The sequence below is a fragment of the Ictidomys tridecemlineatus genome, chromosome 5 (assembly GCF_052094955.1).
Source record: "Ictidomys tridecemlineatus isolate mIctTri1 chromosome 5, mIctTri1.hap1, whole genome shotgun sequence".
In the NCBI taxonomy this organism is placed as follows: domain Eukaryota; kingdom Metazoa; phylum Chordata; class Mammalia; order Rodentia; family Sciuridae; genus Ictidomys; species Ictidomys tridecemlineatus.
In genome coordinates, this window is record NC_135481.1 from 92804469 (window position 1) to 92822020 (window position 17552).

The 17552-nt window shown below is 36.1% G+C and overlaps 1 protein-coding gene across 7 annotated transcripts in view; it reads left to right on the top strand.

Moving 5' to 3' along the window:
- Chd8 (chromodomain helicase DNA binding protein 8) overlaps positions 1-17552 on the top strand; it is a 61864-nt gene that overhangs the window by 32349 nt on the left and 11963 nt on the right. For 6 of the 7 annotated variants that reach the window (XM_078050361.1, XM_021720901.3, XM_021720905.3 and 3 more), the window contains exons 6-26: positions 1811-1993; positions 2075-2143; positions 2495-2550; positions 3071-3188; positions 4156-4239; positions 7029-7166; positions 8556-8677; positions 9077-9320; positions 10271-10447; positions 11374-11517; positions 11693-11948; positions 13180-13390; positions 13727-13922; positions 14406-14573; positions 14784-14963; positions 15111-15221; positions 15566-15762; positions 15996-16195; positions 16276-16456; positions 16542-16631; positions 16912-17015. In XM_078050361.1, the coding sequence (XP_077906487.1) occupies positions 1811-1993; positions 2075-2143; positions 2495-2550; positions 3071-3188; positions 4156-4239; positions 7029-7166; positions 8556-8677; positions 9077-9320; positions 10271-10447; positions 11374-11517; positions 11693-11948; positions 13180-13390; positions 13727-13922; positions 14406-14573; positions 14784-14963; positions 15111-15221; positions 15566-15762; positions 15996-16195; positions 16276-16456; positions 16542-16631; positions 16912-17015 (3229 nt within the window). The remainder of the gene's footprint in view (positions 1-1810; positions 1994-2074; positions 2144-2494; positions 2551-3070; positions 3189-4155; positions 4240-7028; positions 7167-8555; positions 8678-9076; positions 9321-10270; positions 10448-11373; positions 11518-11692; positions 11949-13179; positions 13391-13726; positions 13923-14405; positions 14574-14783; positions 14964-15110; positions 15222-15565; positions 15763-15995; positions 16196-16275; positions 16457-16541; positions 16632-16911; positions 17016-17552) is intronic. The other variant, XM_013365772.4, reaches the window with a different exon arrangement.

Genomic DNA, 17552 nt, shown 5'->3' on the forward strand with positions numbered 1-17552 from the left:
TCTTTGAAGTGAAATTGCTTTGTCAAAGAGTATTGTCAAATTTTCCTCCATTGAGATCATGACTATTTGCATACCCATCAATGGGATTTGAGTTCCTGTTTCAAATGTGGGTTTGTTTTTTGTTTCTTTTTTTGGGGAGCAGGGGTGGAACCCAAGGTCTCATACATACTAAGGCAAGCTCTCTACCTACATCTGCAGCCCCTGTTGCAAATGTTTTGATCAAAACATTCCAATTTTTGCCAGTCTATCAGGTTAAAAAAGAAGAATCTGTTTAGTATTTTGAGTAAGGGTAACCATTTTTTAATGTTTAAAAATGAATTGTATTTTTTTCTAGAAATTGTCTTTTCATGCTGGTTGCCCTTTCTATTCTGTTATTATTAGCCTTTTTCTTTGTTATTCAAGAGAACTTTTATGTTTAGTAAATGTATCAGATGGTATCTTTTTCTCAGGTTATTATTTCTCTTCATTTTGCTCATAATGGATTGTGTTATGCAGGTAATGTTAAATTTCTTCATATTGTCAAATTGATCACCACATTACAAAGACCCTTCTTAATCCAGGATTATAAAAAATTGTCCCATATTTTCTTCTTAGAAATTGCATGTACTATTTTTACACTTTTCTTTGATCCTTTGAGAATTTTCTTTCATTCTGTACATGGCTAGCTATTCATTTCCAATCCCAATTACAGAGTAATCTATATCTTCACTGATTAGAAGTAGCATTTTTGTGATTTTTCTAAAGCCACATAAGTGTTTTAGTCTATAGTTAGGCACTATTTCTTTGACCTTTTGATCTCTTCTTGAGAATATATCAAGCTTTGTTATTTAGTATAGCTTTATAATGTCTTCTATTTCTGGTAAGGTCCATTATACTTTATTTCTTATTATTCTTAGATGTTTACATGTGTTTGTATTTTAGAGTCTGTTTAGCTAATTAAAAATGTTCTCAACTTTTTTGGGGGGGTCAAATCCATGAATTTCGGAAGGATTTACTCCTTTTTAATTTTTATTTATTTATTTATTTATTTTGGGGGGTACCGGAGATTGAATTCAGGGGCACTCGACCACTGAGCCGCATCCCCAGACCTATTTTGTATTTTATTTAGAGACAGGGTCTCATTATGTTGCTTAGTGCTTTTGCTGAGGCTGGCTTGAACTAGTGATCCTCTTGCCTCAGCCTCCTGAGTGGCTGAGGTGTGCTCCACCACACCCAGCCTATTTAATTTTCTCATTATTTTTAGTTATATATGACAGTAAAATGTATTTTGACGTATTATGCATATGTAGTATATAACTTCACATTCTCATGTAGAATTGCAGATTTAAGACCAGCCTCAGCAATTTAGGGAGACCCTGTATCAAAAAAGGGGGCACTGGGGTTGTAGCTCAGTGGTAGAGCACTTGCTAGCATGTGAGTCATTGGGTTAATCCTCATATAAATAAATAAAATAAAGGTATTGTATCCATCTACATCTAAACATTTAAAAATAGATAAAGCTTTAAAAAGTAATTAGAAAAACAAAAAAGGGCTGGGGATGTGGCTCAGTGGTTAAGTGCTCGTGGGTTTAATTCCCAGTACAAAATAAAAGTCGTGTTTTAATTTTCTAAAGCTTCTTATAAATAGGGCATAGATTTCTCTCTGGGTTCCTGGCCTTTGATAAAGCAGTTCAGCAAATTGTTTTCTTTTGGTTTGGTTTTTCATGGGAGATTTGGAGTAAAAGCTAAGGAAATAAGTGAAGACAAATGCTTTTGAAAGTTCTCTTTTTGTAGTTCTAAGCAGTTATTTTAACTATTCTTTTCCTTTACAGAAGAGACGCTCAAACCGTCAAGTGAAGCGAAAAAAATATACAGAAGACCTTGACATAAAGATCACAGATGATGAAGAAGAAGAAGAGGTGGATGTAACTGGTCCAATAAAACCTGAACCCATCCTCCCTGAACCTGTGCAAGAACCAGATGGGGAGACTTTGCCTTCCATGCAGTTCTTTGTGGTAAGCTGAAAATGTAAGCTATTGGAAGGGTTTGTCCTCCTCTTTTAGTCATTCATTGACTGGTTACATCTTTTGCTACAGGAGAATCCCAGTGAAGAAGACGCAGCTATTGTAGACAAAGTGCTTTCTATGCGTGTTGTAAAGAAGGAGGTAAGGCTGTTATCTTTAATGTCAGCCCATGTTGCTTCACTTGCAGGTTTTATTTAATGAGCATTTTTGGATGACAGAATATATTGCTAGAGTCTGGTTATGAGAGATATGATGGGGGAAAGTTAACTATAAGACTTAATTTCTATCACTAATTCTTTTATAATGGGTAAACACTTATTTTTTCTAGCTATCAAACTTCTATTTGAAGTACTAGAATAGTTCCTGAATCCCCAGGTCAATAATATATTTAGGAAACATTAGGATAAAGTTTTGTCATGTGTGGGTAAAGTTAAAGGTTATTTCTTTGACAAACAAGGAATTAGTAATCATAATTTCTTTTTTTCTTCTCAGCTTCCCTCTGGACAATATACGGAAGCAGAAGAATTCTTTGTCAAGTATAAGAACTAGTATGTTATATTTACAAAAATCTTGTCAGTTCAAACTCCACAGGGTCCTGGAAAGGTCTCTTGTATAGATTTTCAGGGTTGGGAACATGTCTCTTTGTAAAAAATCTCTTAGCCCAAATTGCCATTTTTAATGGGAAAATGAATATTGAGAAAAGAAATTCAGGAATTTAAATGACTGTTATGGTTTCTTTGCAGGAAGGTGAGGAAAGAGTAGTTTCGAGTAAATACTTTGTAATGCTCTCTACGTTAGCCTAAATCCTAACACTTGTTCTGCAAAGTGTGTTCCCTGTTCTAACAGAGTTAGCATTATTTTGGAGGCTTTTGGGAAGTGTGGATGTTCAAGCATAACTTAGACCCAATGGCTTGTTTGCAAATTAAAGTTTCAGAAGCACTGACTTAAGCTACCACCAGTTTAAGCATAAATTTTTCAAGTCTAGTGTTGGTTAATCCCAAAACCTCAAAGACTAGACTGCCATTTTCCCTTTCTTGAGCCATGACTCGATATTTCCATTTTCTATAGCTCCTATCTACACTGTGAATGGGCTACTATCTCCCAACTAGAAAAGGATAAGAGGATCCATCAAAAACTAAAGCGCTTCAAAACCAAAATGGCTCAAATGAGACACTTCTTCCATGAGGTAATTAGGAATAGATATTACCTATCATTTCTTTTATAGAAGCACAAATTACTAAGGTTGTCAATCTTGGCTAATCCATCAAATAGTTTAGACTTGATTTGTATATATCAATATAAAGTTTTGATTTTGGTCATTTATTTTCCTTACTTAATTACCCCATGCTTTGTGTTCTTAGGTTTAAAATGGTCCTTGGGTACAGTATTGTGAGATTGATTTACTTGATACATAGGAAGTATTTTCAAAAGGGATGATAAAGTAATCTCTGGTCTACTTTCCCTTTAATATCAATCTGTAGCTATTGATGATCTCTTTAGATATAAGCATCTATATCATTTAGAGAAAGTTTATTTTTCAAATTTCTGATTTCTATTCTGGTATCAAAGAAAGTGTGATTGATAAACTTTTAATTTCCCAGAGCCAGGGTTATTACTATTTAAGCACTGGAATAAGAAAAGTAAAGAAGTATGCCCATTATATTTGACAATTTGGAGGTTATTCATGGTTTTGACTTTTAATTGTGTAATGCAAATGGAAGGAAGAGTGGAATGGGTAGACAAGCAAAGGAAATAAAGGAATGGAGATTGGCTGTATTTAAAACTTGGGAATATTTGAGTATAAAATGAAGCAGAGCAGAAAAAGAGTTGAAGATGTGAAATAGTAGAGCACATTTTTATGTTTATGGGAGGATTTGATAGAGAAAGGTTCCTAAGAAGGAATGAAGTCCAGTGCATATATGGAGAGAGTAGCCTCTGTTGGGCAAAAGAAATACTTTTTCTAGTAACAGGTGAGAAGATAGATACAGATCCAGGTAAGGATATATATTGTAGGATTTATTATTGTGAAAAAAAGAGAACTGCAATGGAATTAAAAATTTTTGAAGTAGGATTTTCTACTAATGTTGTAGGGAAGTGGATTTATTGAAGAGTGATTTCTTGAGTCTTATAGTTTCATTTCATAACTCATCTAGGATGAAGAGCCCTTCAATCCAGACTATGTAGAAGTGGATAGGATATTGGATGAATCTCACAGTATTGACAAGGATAATGGCGAGGTAAGTTGGGGCATGGAGAACCATGAAAGCCCTCTTGTAGATGTCTACTGTTATGATTGTCAGTCCTTTATCTTTCAGATATGGATGAAAAATCCCTTAGACTGAAAAGATATTTCTGAATTTTTCTGTGGGATCCTTTAAAATATAATGGGAAGGTAAAGGAGTAGTCTTGTCTAAAAGGAAAGAATCTCACGAAGTCAAATATCTGGAAGATACAAGTGCTGAAGATTCATTTATTTTTATCTCATTTTCCCTCAGATTTTATATGGAAGACTTGGACACTCAGTAGAGTCCCAATGGATATTTTGCAAATTTAAATTTAGGAATATAAAAATACTTGCAAAGGCTCCTAGCTTTCTCCTAATTATGTCTTGAGAATTAATTTTTTCTTGAACTCACTATTTGTTAAATGTTTGTATTAGTTGTTTAAATGGATATGCTGCCTTTGTGCCTGTATTTTAAAACAGATTTTAGAATCCCACTCCCACAAGTTCAGATTAAGTTGAGTCAAGGTTGGGACTCCAATATATTTATTTTTAAGTTGCTTCTCAAAGGGTTCATGCACACCTTGATTAGGAAATCACTGCCCTAATACTGTCATAGATTAAGGAACATATGCTGATTCAGATTCACAAACCACCTATTTAGTTTTCCAAATAGAGTTATATGGATCTAAACCACCAATGAATTCAATGTTCTTTCTTTTAAATTTACTAAAAAAAAATCCTGTATTTACTCTACAAATCACCATTTTGTTACTTGCTTTTCACTTTAAACCATAGTGTAGCTTTGCAGGGCCATATTTTATGAGCAAACTTTTTACCACTTGTGACAGGGACCATTAGAAGAAAAAAAGAACCTTTTATAATATTGTGTTGGGAAGTGAGCAGAGCTGACTCATGAATTATTAATAACTTGTTCCCATACATTATTCTAAAACAACCTCTGAGTCAAATTCTTCCTTCCATTAAATAGGAAAGGTTACCCTGTGTCCTAAGATTTCAGGGTCAATCAAGCCATCATCTTAGAAGTTCAGGGCCTGTTACATTTTAGTGTCTTTAAAATCCTAATAAGTATGCTTCAGGTAACATATATTCATCTTTGGGTTTGGGGTGGGAGTTATTGTGTGTTCATTTCTGGGAGGTGATTGGAGAATGGGCTAGTCAGCAGGTTAGCTACTCTTAAATTCTTCTCATTATTTTCAGGATCTCAGCCTTCTCAGCTTTGAAAGTCTTACGCTCTCTACCAGCATACTTACCCTTCCAAAAGCCTTTGGTCTGGCCCCTTTGAAATATGTTGCAACTGGCATGACAGATGAAAATGTTTTGATACCCTGATAATATAATTTATGCTCCCAATGTTGGAAAATAACATTCTGTGTATCCATTTTCCCCTTTTCCAAAGTGAGTTTAATTTGTCATCCATTTTACATTAACTAATTGTGGAAATAAATAAGTATTGTGGTACTTAGGAACGTAAGTTATAATGCTATAAATATGTGACCTGTGCAAATGGCTTTACATAAAGAGTGACCCAAGTCATTACAGTAAAGAAAAAGGTGAAAGAGCAGTTGGATTAATTCTAGGATTAATTCTAGGAGATTCTTTGATCTGTGACTTTGTGGAGTTATTTTCACACTATTGCTGGCCATCCTCTCCCCACCCCCCTAATCAGGATTGATTCCTGGAGCACTCTACTCCTTAGTTACACCCCTAGTCATTTTTTTAAAAATTGAATTAATTTATTTTTGTGTGTGTGTGGTGCTGGAGATTGAGCCCAGGGCCTTGTACATGCAAGGAAGGCACTCTACCAACTGAGCTATATCCCCAGCCGCCCTCCTGCCCCCCCCCCCCAGTCCTTTTTATTTTTTATTTTGATACAGAATCTCACTGAGTTGCCTGAGGGTCTGGCTAAATTGCCCAGGCTGGCTTCTACTTAGAGTTGCTGGGATTACAGGCATGTGCCACCATGCCTGGTTATTGCTGGTTCTTTTAAGGAGTATTCTATGAATTGATAATTAGAGATTCCTGTTGATTATGCTAGGCCTAATCTGATCCTTCTTGCTTACATAGGCCAAAAAGTGGAAGAACTTTTAATAGTAGTGATCATTTTAAATAGTGAAAATAGGAGCTATTTTGCTCCTAGCAGTGGAATGCCAATGGAATATTGCCATAGTTGGAGCTTCAGCATTTTCTCTTTCTCTTCTCTCCTGTTACCTTCCTTCAATGATGCCTCTTATATAATGCCAAGCTTCCTGGGGTTCATAGGTAAATCTCTTTACCACCCTAAAGTGCTCTTGAAGTGCATTGGTACCCAGAGATTTAGGGTTTCAAAGCCAAGTGCTATTAGCCGTTGTATGCCTCCTACAGGTTTATCTTGTTCTTCATACTAAAAGTAGTGTAGGTTCTACTTTATCAAATTTGGTGCCAGGAAAATAGTATGAACTTGAACCGTATCTTTTTAGTTTCAACACAATATAGGAAAATAGTATTCCTTTTTACCCTCTTTTGTTTGGCTGATAAGCATAATATTTTAGTGCGTGGTATTCTAGAAAATGCTCCTAGAAATTTTACTTCTAAAATAGATTTTGATAAGTTACCTGAAAGAATGATCAAAGGCATGACTAGTAACATCAGCAAGTAACCTTAGGGTTGTTGTGTTTAGCCTGATATTTTTCAGCACCTTTTAGGTGTCAACACTGTGATATAATTTTATAGGCAATTTCTTATACTTTAACCACAACAGAAAATACAAAATCAAGTTTATTAAGTCTTTGGCTTCTCTCCTAGCCTGTAATTTACTACCTGGTGAAATGGTGCTCTTTGCCCTATGAGGATAGTACATGGGAGCTAAAAGAAGATGTTGATGAAGGCAAGATTCGAGAATTTAAGCGGATCCAGTCAAGGCACCCAGAACTCAAAAGGGTGGTAAGTACATTTGCAATTAGAAGGTAACTATATCTATAAAGGTCCATTGTATACAATAAAGATTTAATGTTTTCCTATGGAAATTTTTGGGTTTTTGAGCTTTCTATGTAAATTTTTAAACATATAAAGTTTGAAGAAATAGTACCTACCTTCACTCAACTAACAATTGTTAGTTAGTACATGGCAAGCCTTGGGTCATGCATTTCCTTACACATTCATTCTCCCATTTCCCTTGTTACTTTAAATCAAATTGCAAATTCCTTCAATTCATTTTTAATTATTTTAGTGTTTATTTCCAAAAGATAAATAATGCCACTATTACACCCCCAATTTAATTATTCCTTAATTTCAGATTATATATCTTTCCATTTTTGTTAAAGCTTTTAAATTGAATTCTAAATAAGATTTGTATGTTGGACTGGGAATGTAGTTCAGTGGTAGAGCAACCAAGTAAGCATGAGACCCTACCGTTTCCCAGCCCTTGAGGGAGAAAAGAAAGTAAAGACTCATATTTTGCTGTCATTTAATATTTCTCAAATCTATTATAGTTCCTCCTGAACTTCTTCCTTCATGAGTTTTTCTTAAAGAAACCAGGTGATTTATTCTGTAGGGCTTTTAATAGTTTGAAGATCGCTGATTTTATTCGCCTTTTTATCTTTCAACATGTTTTCTGTCCCTAATAGATCCCTACCCCATGCTTTGAATCAAACTGTTCCTGATATCTCACATGAATTGTTAGTTAGATTTAGAGCTGTGTTGTCCACTGTGGCAGCCACTAGCCATGTTTTTTAACATTGTAGACATTTGTGTTAGATATCACTGTTCTAGCTGCTTGATCATATAGAGAAGGGAGGCTATTGAATCTGCTTCATAGACAGTTGCGTTTACTTCCATCTGGTTGCATTTTGTGATGTCATCAGCCATTTAGGATCATTGTATAAAGAAGTTTGTTTCATCTACTATTAGTTACCTTGAGAGAGAGATTATATAAAAAAAAGACAAATACTTTATTCTTTTCCTTTATTTCCCAATTTCCAAAATAATGAAGTGACCAGTGGGCCGGGTGTTGTGGTGCACACATGTAATCTCAGTAGCGTGGGATTACATGAGGCTGAGGCAGGAGGATTGCAAGTTCAAAGCCTGTCTTAGCAATTTAGCGAAATACTTAGCAACTCAATGAGAACTTATCTCTAAATAAAATATAAAAAAGAGCTGGGGATGATGTAGCACGGTAGTTAAGCATTCCAGGTTCAATCCCCAGTATCCCTCTCCTCCCAAAATAGTGCCCAGTGCATTTTTTTAGTTGACTTAAAGTACTAGAATTGTGTATTATGTTTTGCCTAATTTTGTTAGTGTCTCCATTCCATTTATTCAAATTTTCTGTTTTAGAATCGTCCACAGGCAAATGCCTGGAAGAAATTGGAGCTGTCACATGAATATAAAAACAGAAATCAGTTACGGGAATATCAGTTGGAAGGGGTCAATTGGCTGCTCTTTAACTGGTATAACAGGTAAAGACAAGAGTGGATTCATAAAATATAAGTTTAATCTAGGGATTTTTTTCTTCATATTCCATTGAAACAGTCCCCCACCCCTCAAAAAAAAAAGGAAAAGAAAAGAAAACATTTGCATCCTAGATATGTTCTTTTTTTAAGGTGATGTATTTTTTAGCTGGGCATTGTGGTGCATGACTGTAAATCCCAGTGACTTAAGAAGGTGAGGCAGGAGAATTGCAAGTTTTGAGGCTAGCCTCAGCAACTTAGTAAGGTCTTGTTTCTGTACCTGGAGATATAGTTCAGTGATAGAGCTGCTCTGGGTTCAATCCCCAATGCCCCCCCCCCCAAAAAAAAAAAAAATTACATGTACACACACAGTATTTTGAATTTCTGCTTTTTTTCGTGGTAAATCAGGCAAAACTGCATCCTGGCTGATGAAATGGGATTAGGCAAAACTATTCAGTCCATAGCCTTCTTGCAAGAGGTATATAATGTTGGCATTCATGGCCCCTTCTTGGTCATTGCTCCATTATCAACAATTACTAACTGGGAGCGAGAATTCAATACATGGACTGAGATGAACACTATTGTATACCATGGTAGCCTGGCAAGCCGGCAGATGATTCAGCAATATGAAATGTACTGCAAAGATTCACGGGTGAGTTGTGTGTATTGGGAATGCCAAGGTAGTTAGTGTTTTGTGGGGGGTTGTGTATGAATATGAATTTAAGGCTTTAGTTAAGGCTCTATGTGATTTAAGACATTATTGTGCAGCAATATGCAAGACATTGTTTTAATTTTGCTATTTCTACCCTGTAGACATTTTGATTGAGTGAAAGTTCTGACTTTATTTTATGAATATGTAAATTTTACATAGGATTTTAGCCAGGGTGATAGCACATGCCTGTAATCCCAGTATCTTGGGAGGAGGCTAAGTTAGGAGGATCATGAGTTTAAGGCCAGCCTCAGTAATTTACTGGGGTCCTAATAAGCAACTTTGCAAAACCTTATCTCAAAATAAAAAATTAAAAGAGCAAAGGATGTAACTTGGTGGTTCAAGTTACCTCTGGGTTCAATCCCCAGTACAAAAAAAATTTTTTTTTTTTTTTTTTTTAACCAACATTGCTGACTTTGAAGTAGTTTTCAAAGTAAAATTCATTTAGGCACTTAAATTCCTTGATCTCTATCATGATGAACTTAAACATTTCTTTTCTCTTTTTGTAGTCTACTGAAATTTTCATCAAAATCAGTCCTTTTTCTATGTAAATATGAAAAAAAATTGAGCCATCCATCTTCTCAATATCAAATTTATTGTTTATCTTTTGTGGTTTTTATTACTCCCAGACCAAATTTTCTCAAATCACATTTTGTAACTCTTAATTTTGTTAGAATGATTTGATGATCCTATCAAATTTTAGAGTAGTAACCATTATTAACAGGTACTGTATTAGCTGTTGCCACTTTTATTTTTGTCCTATATGTTCAGTATTGCCTAATATTTAAAAATTTCATTTTTGTAGTTTGTTAAACCTGAGTATGGAAAGTAATTCAGATAAACTCCTTAGGTATGTTTTAGACCTTTTCTGACTTCATTATCTTCATGTTTAGGGGCGCCTTATCCCAGGTGCCTACAAGTTTGATGCCTTGATCACTACTTTTGAGATGATTTTGTCAGACTGTCCTGAGCTTCGTGAAATTGAATGGCGTTGTGTCATCATTGATGAGGCCCATCGGCTAAAGAACCGTAATTGCAAGCTGCTTGATAGCCTCAAGCACATGGACCTGGTGAGTTCCCCATTCCAACTTGTGGGCAGAAACTGGAACTAACTGTACCTGTGGAATGACAATAATCCTAAATTGGCAGAGAATAAAAAGAATCAAAATCTTGAATTGAATGCTGGGTGTGGCCTATAGGATTTGTATAAAAGTTGTACATTTTAGAATTAGAAATGGTGGTTTACAACCAGAAGGAGTGGTGGGAAACTCTACTATTACCTATTCCTGCATAACAAAACACTGTGAAACTTACTAGCTTAAAATTGCCTGTATTTTTCATTATTCTCTAGCTCAGCTACTTAGGCTGAGTTTAGCTAAGCTGTTTTTGATGGTCTTATTAGGTGTCATTACTGCAACAGGCAATTAATGCTGGTTGTTGAATGAAGAATCTGGGTTGTCTTCACATGGCCTTACATAATCTAGTAGGCCAAATGGGTCTTCTTTACAAGGTGATCTCAGGATGGTGTTCCAAAAGGACAAAAGCAGAAGCTGCAAGGCTTTTGAGATAAGCTGTCAAACTCAGAAAGTATCACTTCTGCTGTGACTTCTTTGTTAGAGCAAGTTACAAGGCAAGCCTAGATTCAATTAGGATTGATGGCTTTACTTAATCCAACACAGGAACATTCCCTACAGGAGGGCAATTTATAATATATGGGGGAGTGGAATGTTGAGGCATATGAAATTGGAAAACATAGTCTGGGTTACTATTTATTTGCTTATTGTTATAACCTTTATGTTGTTGTTTTATTATGTTAAATAATGCCATGTAATTTCTTAAATGCTTTTATGTTATCAAAAGAGGGAAGACGTGAAAGAAAAATTCACATAGTAATCGGGTCTAATGCCATTATAGGTGGAAAACACTGTAAGTCCTGTGTGGCTTTTTTGTTTTCCGTTTTTAATTTTTATTTTATCACTGTTTTCTCCAATTCTAGGAACACAAAGTGCTACTCACAGGAACCCCATTGCAAAATACTGTGGAGGAACTATTCAGCTTGCTTCATTTCTTGGAACCTTCACAATTTCCCTCAGAATCAGAATTCCTCAAGGACTTTGGAGATCTCAAGACAGAGGAACAGGTAGGAAGTCTGTCTGATGAGGAACCCAGGACCTAAAAAGTGTCTTTCTGAATTCTTGCCCACATCGTTTGTGGCATTGTTCAAAATTGGCTTTCCTTGGATAGTGGAAAACTTATTTTTCCATGTTTCCATACGAGAATGTACTCATGTCATTCATTTATTTTCCTTTCTTTAGGTTCAAAAGCTACAGGCCATTCTTAAGCCAATGATGCTGAGAAGACTCAAAGAGGATGTTGAAAAAAACTTGGCTCCTAAACAGGAAACTATTATTGAAGTAGAGCTGACTAACATTCAGAAGAAATACTATCGGGCTATTCTGGAAAAGAATTTCTCCTTTCTTTCCAAAGGAGCAGGTCATACCAACATGCCTAATCTACTCAATACAATGATGGAGTTGCGCAAGTGCTGCAATCATCCATATCTCATCAATGGTGAGAGAATTGTTGTTTCCTCTCTCAGGGATAATGGTTGCATTGACTGATTCAACCCAATTTAGGGGTTGGTACTGTGAGTAATAGGGAAAGGTTCTTTGATTATTTATTTGTGTGTATGGTTTTTTATTTGGTTTTGTGTTTTGGTAGTGAGGATTGAGCCCAGGGGTGCTTTGCCATGAGCTATGTCCCCAGTCTTTTTTATTTTGAGACAGGGTCTCACAAAGTTTCTGAAGTTCTCTAAGTTGCTAAGGTTGGCCTCAGACTTTCAGTCCTCCTGCCTCAGCCTCCTGAATCTCTGGGATTATAGGCGAGGGTGACTGCACCCAGCAAGGACTGTCCTTTCAAAAACTGATTATTATCTGGATCATCTTTCTTTGGTTCTTTCCATACTTTGGGGCTTGGGTAGTCTGCAAAATTAAACAGTATTTGCTGTTTAGAAGTTCATAAATAAGAACAGATTGTTCTCTACTCTAAATAAATGTCCTTACCAATACCCATTTTATTAGGGGTCTTTTGGGTGTTTTTTTTTCCCTTCTAGTTGGACACAATTTATTTATTTATTTTTATGTGGCTCTGAGGATCGAACCCAGTGCCTCATGCATGCTAGGCGAGTGCTCTACTGCTGAGCCACAACCCCAGTCCCTGGAATGTTTTATGTAACACAATGGAAGATGAATTGGTGCAAACTTCAGTGTGTAACAAATGTTGATCTCAAGTCAGATTTTTTTTAAATTAAATATAACTTTATTTTTTGATACCAGGGATTGAACCCAGGGGTACTTAATCACTGAGCCACATGCATAGCCATATTTTTATGTTTTATTTAGAGACAGGGTCTTGGTGAGTTGCTTAGGGTCTCACTAAGTTGCTGAGGCTGGCTTTGAACTTACAATCCTCCTGCATCAGCCTCCTGAGCTGCTGGGCTGACAGGCATTTGCCTTTATGCCTGGCCAGTTAGGTTTTTTTTAACTTTGCCTTTTTTTTTTTTTTATTTTTTTTTAATCAATGGAACTTTATTTAATTTATTTATTTATATGCAGTACTGAGAATTGAATCTAGTGTCTCACACATGTTAGGCAAGCACTCTACCAGTGAGCCATAACTCTAACGCTTACTTTGCATTCTTATCACAAATAAATAAACCATCAAATTAAATAAGCCTTAATGTGTTTTCCTGAGTCTCTATATCAGATTTGATTTTTTTCTTTTTTTCTTTTCCTTTTGGCAGGTGCAGAAGAAAAAATCCTAACGGAATTTCGGGAAGCTTGCCATATTATACCTCATGACTTCCACCTGCAGGCCATGGTTCGTTCAGCTGGCAAATTAGTTCTTATTGATAAGTTACTTCCAAAGCTTAAAGCTGGTGGCCATAAAGTTCTGATCTTCTCCCAGATGGTACGCTGCCTAGATATCCTAGAGGATTATCTAATCCAGAGGAGGTGAGAAAATAGTCATCCCATCTTTGTGGTTACTGTGTCTTCATAAAACTGCAAAGAAGGCTGGAGTTATAACTCAGTAGTAGAATACTGATCCAACATGCCCGAAGTTCTGGGTTTCATCCCCAGCACTGCTCCTCGAGAAAAAGACTTAAAGCTTCAAAGAGTAAAAGAGCCTAGGTTTAGAGTTAACCAGTTATAATATGAGAAATATTTAGGGCTCACGCTCTCAATTTATGTGATTATAGGTCAACTAGATATATGGATAGGCTGCTGTTGATTCTTATTTGGTTCTTCTGCTTAGCCACTTAATTTTTTTCCCTCTGTGGCCCTCACAAGGTACTTATATGAACGTATTGATGGAAGAGTTAGAGGCAACCTCCGACAGGCTGCTATTGACCGCTTTAGCAAGCCTGACTCAGACCGCTTTGTCTTCTTGCTGTGTACTCGAGCTGGTGGACTTGGTATTAATCTTACAGCTGCAGATACCTGCATAATCTTTGATTCAGATTGGAATCCCCAAAATGACCTACAGGTAAAAGAAGTTATTTTCTTATGAACTAACTGCCTAAGAAAGTTTTCAACATCATCAGTATCTCTTAGACCCTTCAGAAAGTATGGGTTTTTTTACTTAGAGGTAGCCGTTAGGTTAGGGGTAAGCAAACTTCTTTTAAAGGAAACTATATTAAATGTAGGCTTTATGGATTATATGGTCTCAGTTTCAACAACTGACCTCTGCCTCTGTATCAAAGCAGCCATGGACACTGTTAAAGTAAATGGGTAGGACTCTTTTTGAATAAAACTTTATTTACAGAAGCAGATGTTTTTGCTGACCTGGCTTATTAGATGGGGCAATAATTTCATCTTGAAGTTGACTCTTGGTTTTGGGTTATTCTCATGTTGCTTTATAAATTTAAATGAATTACAAATTGATATTATGTGTCTTTTACACTTCCCCTCAATTTTATGTTACCTTTTTTGCTTTCCTTCCATTTAAAAAAAAAAAAAAAAAAAACAGGCCCAGGCACGGTGTCATCGAATTGGGCAAAGCAAAGCAGTGAAGGTGTACCGTCTCATCACTCGTAATTCCTATGAAAGGGAGATGTTTGATAAGGCTAGCCTCAAGTTGGGATTGGATAAAGCTGTACTTCAGTCTATGAGCGGTCGGGATGGCAACATTACAGGAGTAAGTCATAGTCTACAGCTAAGTATGTAGTGAATCAGTGATGGAGATAAAAGCTGGTTTTGTATAGGAATTGACTGCCTTGATTTTCATTTTTTCACAAGTTTTATTATAAATAGTTGTGTTAATTATTATTTATTACAATATAATATTATGACATGGTTAGATAATATTCTCTTAGTAGGCTTTTCATCTTTCTCTTGATGTTTGCAGATCCAGCAATTCTCCAAGAAGGAGATTGAAGATCTCTTAAGAAAAGGAGCTTATGCAGCTATAATGGAGGAAGATGATGAGGGCTCCAAATTTTGTGAAGAGGATATAGACCAGATCTTGTTAAGGCGAACAACAACCATTACCATTGAATCTGAAGGAAAAGGTTCTACTTTTGCCAAGGTATGTTTTGTCTTTGTCAGATAATAGAAAAGCAGAGATAGAGAAAGGAATCCCCAGGATTTAAATGGTTTTTAAGTGCAGTTGCTGATTTCCCATTGCTTAAAAACACATTGTATTTAACTTTACTCTGCTTTTGTTCCTCACTAGGCAAGCTTCGTTGCTTCTGAAAATAGAACAGATATTTCTCTGGATGATCCCAACTTTTGGCAAAAATGGGCCAAAAAGGCTGACTTAGACATGGATGTGCTCAATAGCAAGGTGAGCTTATTCTTTCTTTAGGGAGGAAGTGTTGCAGAAGACTCACAACTTTCAGTCTTTGTAGTTGCTCTGTTTCTTCAATGCTAATCAGTTTATGAATGGTATATTGTTATATACGAGGGCTATCATAAAAACTTTCTACCTTGGAGAACTTAGAAAATTATTTAGATATCTACCACTTAATTCTATTTCCTGAGTCACTGCAGATGATTTAATGTGTACAAAAAGAACACCAAAAATATCTGAGCATTCTCATATCCAAAACTATTCAATCCATAATTATCTTAATTCTTTGATAATGAGCATATCATGGATAGTTATTTCTCCTTCTATTTTCTGCATAGAATAACTTGGTGATTGACACACCTAGAGTACGGAAACAGACCCGCCACTTCAGCACTCTGAAAGATGATGACCTAGTAGAATTCTCTGACTTGGAAAGTGAGGATGATGAACGACCACGCTCCCGTAGACATGACCGCCATCATGCCTATGGGCGCACTGACTGCTTTCGGGTAGAAAAGCACCTGTTGGTATATGGGTAAGAACCCATCTTGTCACTAAAAGTAGAACATTCACATTCTGATTGATATATGGCCACATAGAAGATCATATGAAAATTTTGTGTCTTGGAGGGAGTTCATTCTATTTTTTTAACAGTGCTTTTCAAGATTTTGTCTTCCGTTTTTTGGGAGATGTGATTCTGGGAGTCAGGAATATCACTGAATTAGAGTTCCCCCCCAAAATATTATTGTTTTCTTTTCTATTTTTTAGTTGGGGACGGTGGCGAGATATTTTGTCTCATGGACGCTTCAAACGACGTATGACTGAACGAGATGTGGAGACAATATGTCGTGCCATCCTTGTGTATTGTCTGCTACACTATCGTGGGGATGAAAATATCAAAGGCTTCATTTGGGACTTGATTAGCCCTGCTGAAAATGGCAAGACAAAAGAATTGCAGAATCATTCAGGTAATTATCAACCCTTTAGTTTTTATCTTTTTAAAAATTATGTAGTCCTTTGCAAGTCTAAGGGTTTTTCTCAATCCAAGTCTTCAATGTCTCCCCTTTCCCAGGTCTATCTATCCCTGTGCCCCGTGGACGAAAGGGGAAAAAAGTAAAGTCACAAAGTACTTTTGATATACATAAGGCAGATTGGATCCGGAAGTATAACCCTGATACTCTGTTCCAAGATGAGAGTTATAAGAAGCACTTGAAACATCAGTGTAACAAGTAAGGATGGAATTTAGTCAAGATATGTCCCTCCTCAAACTTTGTACCCTGTTAGTAAGCCACCTTTTTCTTCCCACCCTTCTAGGGTACTTTTGCGAGTACGAATGTTATACTACCTAAGACAGGAGGTTATTGGAGACCAGGCAGAGAAGGTGTTAGGGGGTGCCATTGCCAGGTAAAGTATTTCTGTAATTTTTTTGTTTGATTTTTATGCCCTGCTTTATTCTAGGAATAATGGTCTACTTTACTTTTTGTACTAACTTTGTAACATCTGACAATTTTCATATTAGATTTCTAATCTAATACTTTGACACTAGTGCAAGGAAATAGGTCAGATACATGAACATTTAAATTGATGGATAAAGGAATATAACTGTAATAATCTTTCCAAGGATTATCACTTTAATTTCCAACATTGATTGCTTTCCTGACTGTGCCCTCTTATGTACCTTTAGTGAGATTGACATATGGTTCCCAGTAGTGGATCAGTTGGAGGTTCCAACAACATGGTGGGACAGCGAAGCTGACAAATCCCTACTTATTGGAGTCTTTAAGCATGGTAAGTATCTCTTTTAGCCTCTTTCCTTTTGAAGGTTTTTGTTCACAGATGGGACATTTATCAAAATGCTCATACATAATCAGATTATCTCATTGACCTTGAACTCTTTTTTTCTTTTTTTTTGGAACTGGGGGTCAAACCCAGAGCTTCAGGTATACAAGTGATCTTCAGTAAATTAAATTTGTATTTGAGAAAGAAACTTATTCACAGTTAATTCCGCTGAATAGATGTTGAAGGAACAATAGGTAAATAGTTAAATCTCAAAGTAGGGAGTCTCCCATGTGTTCTTTAATCACCTTTACCCAGTATGTTACCCCACTGAATATTGTAGGATCTGTAAGTTAAGGTTCCACAAATCAGGAGGTAAGACATGCCCACTCCTATTAATGATAAACAATTATTTTGATGGTTTTCTGTGACTTGCCAAAAATGCTATATTTATCGAAAGTCCCATTTGTCTAAATGCTCAATACTCATGGCATTTTAGGTTTAAGCAATATGAAAGACTAATTTGTAGTTTTGCCTATTAACAAATCC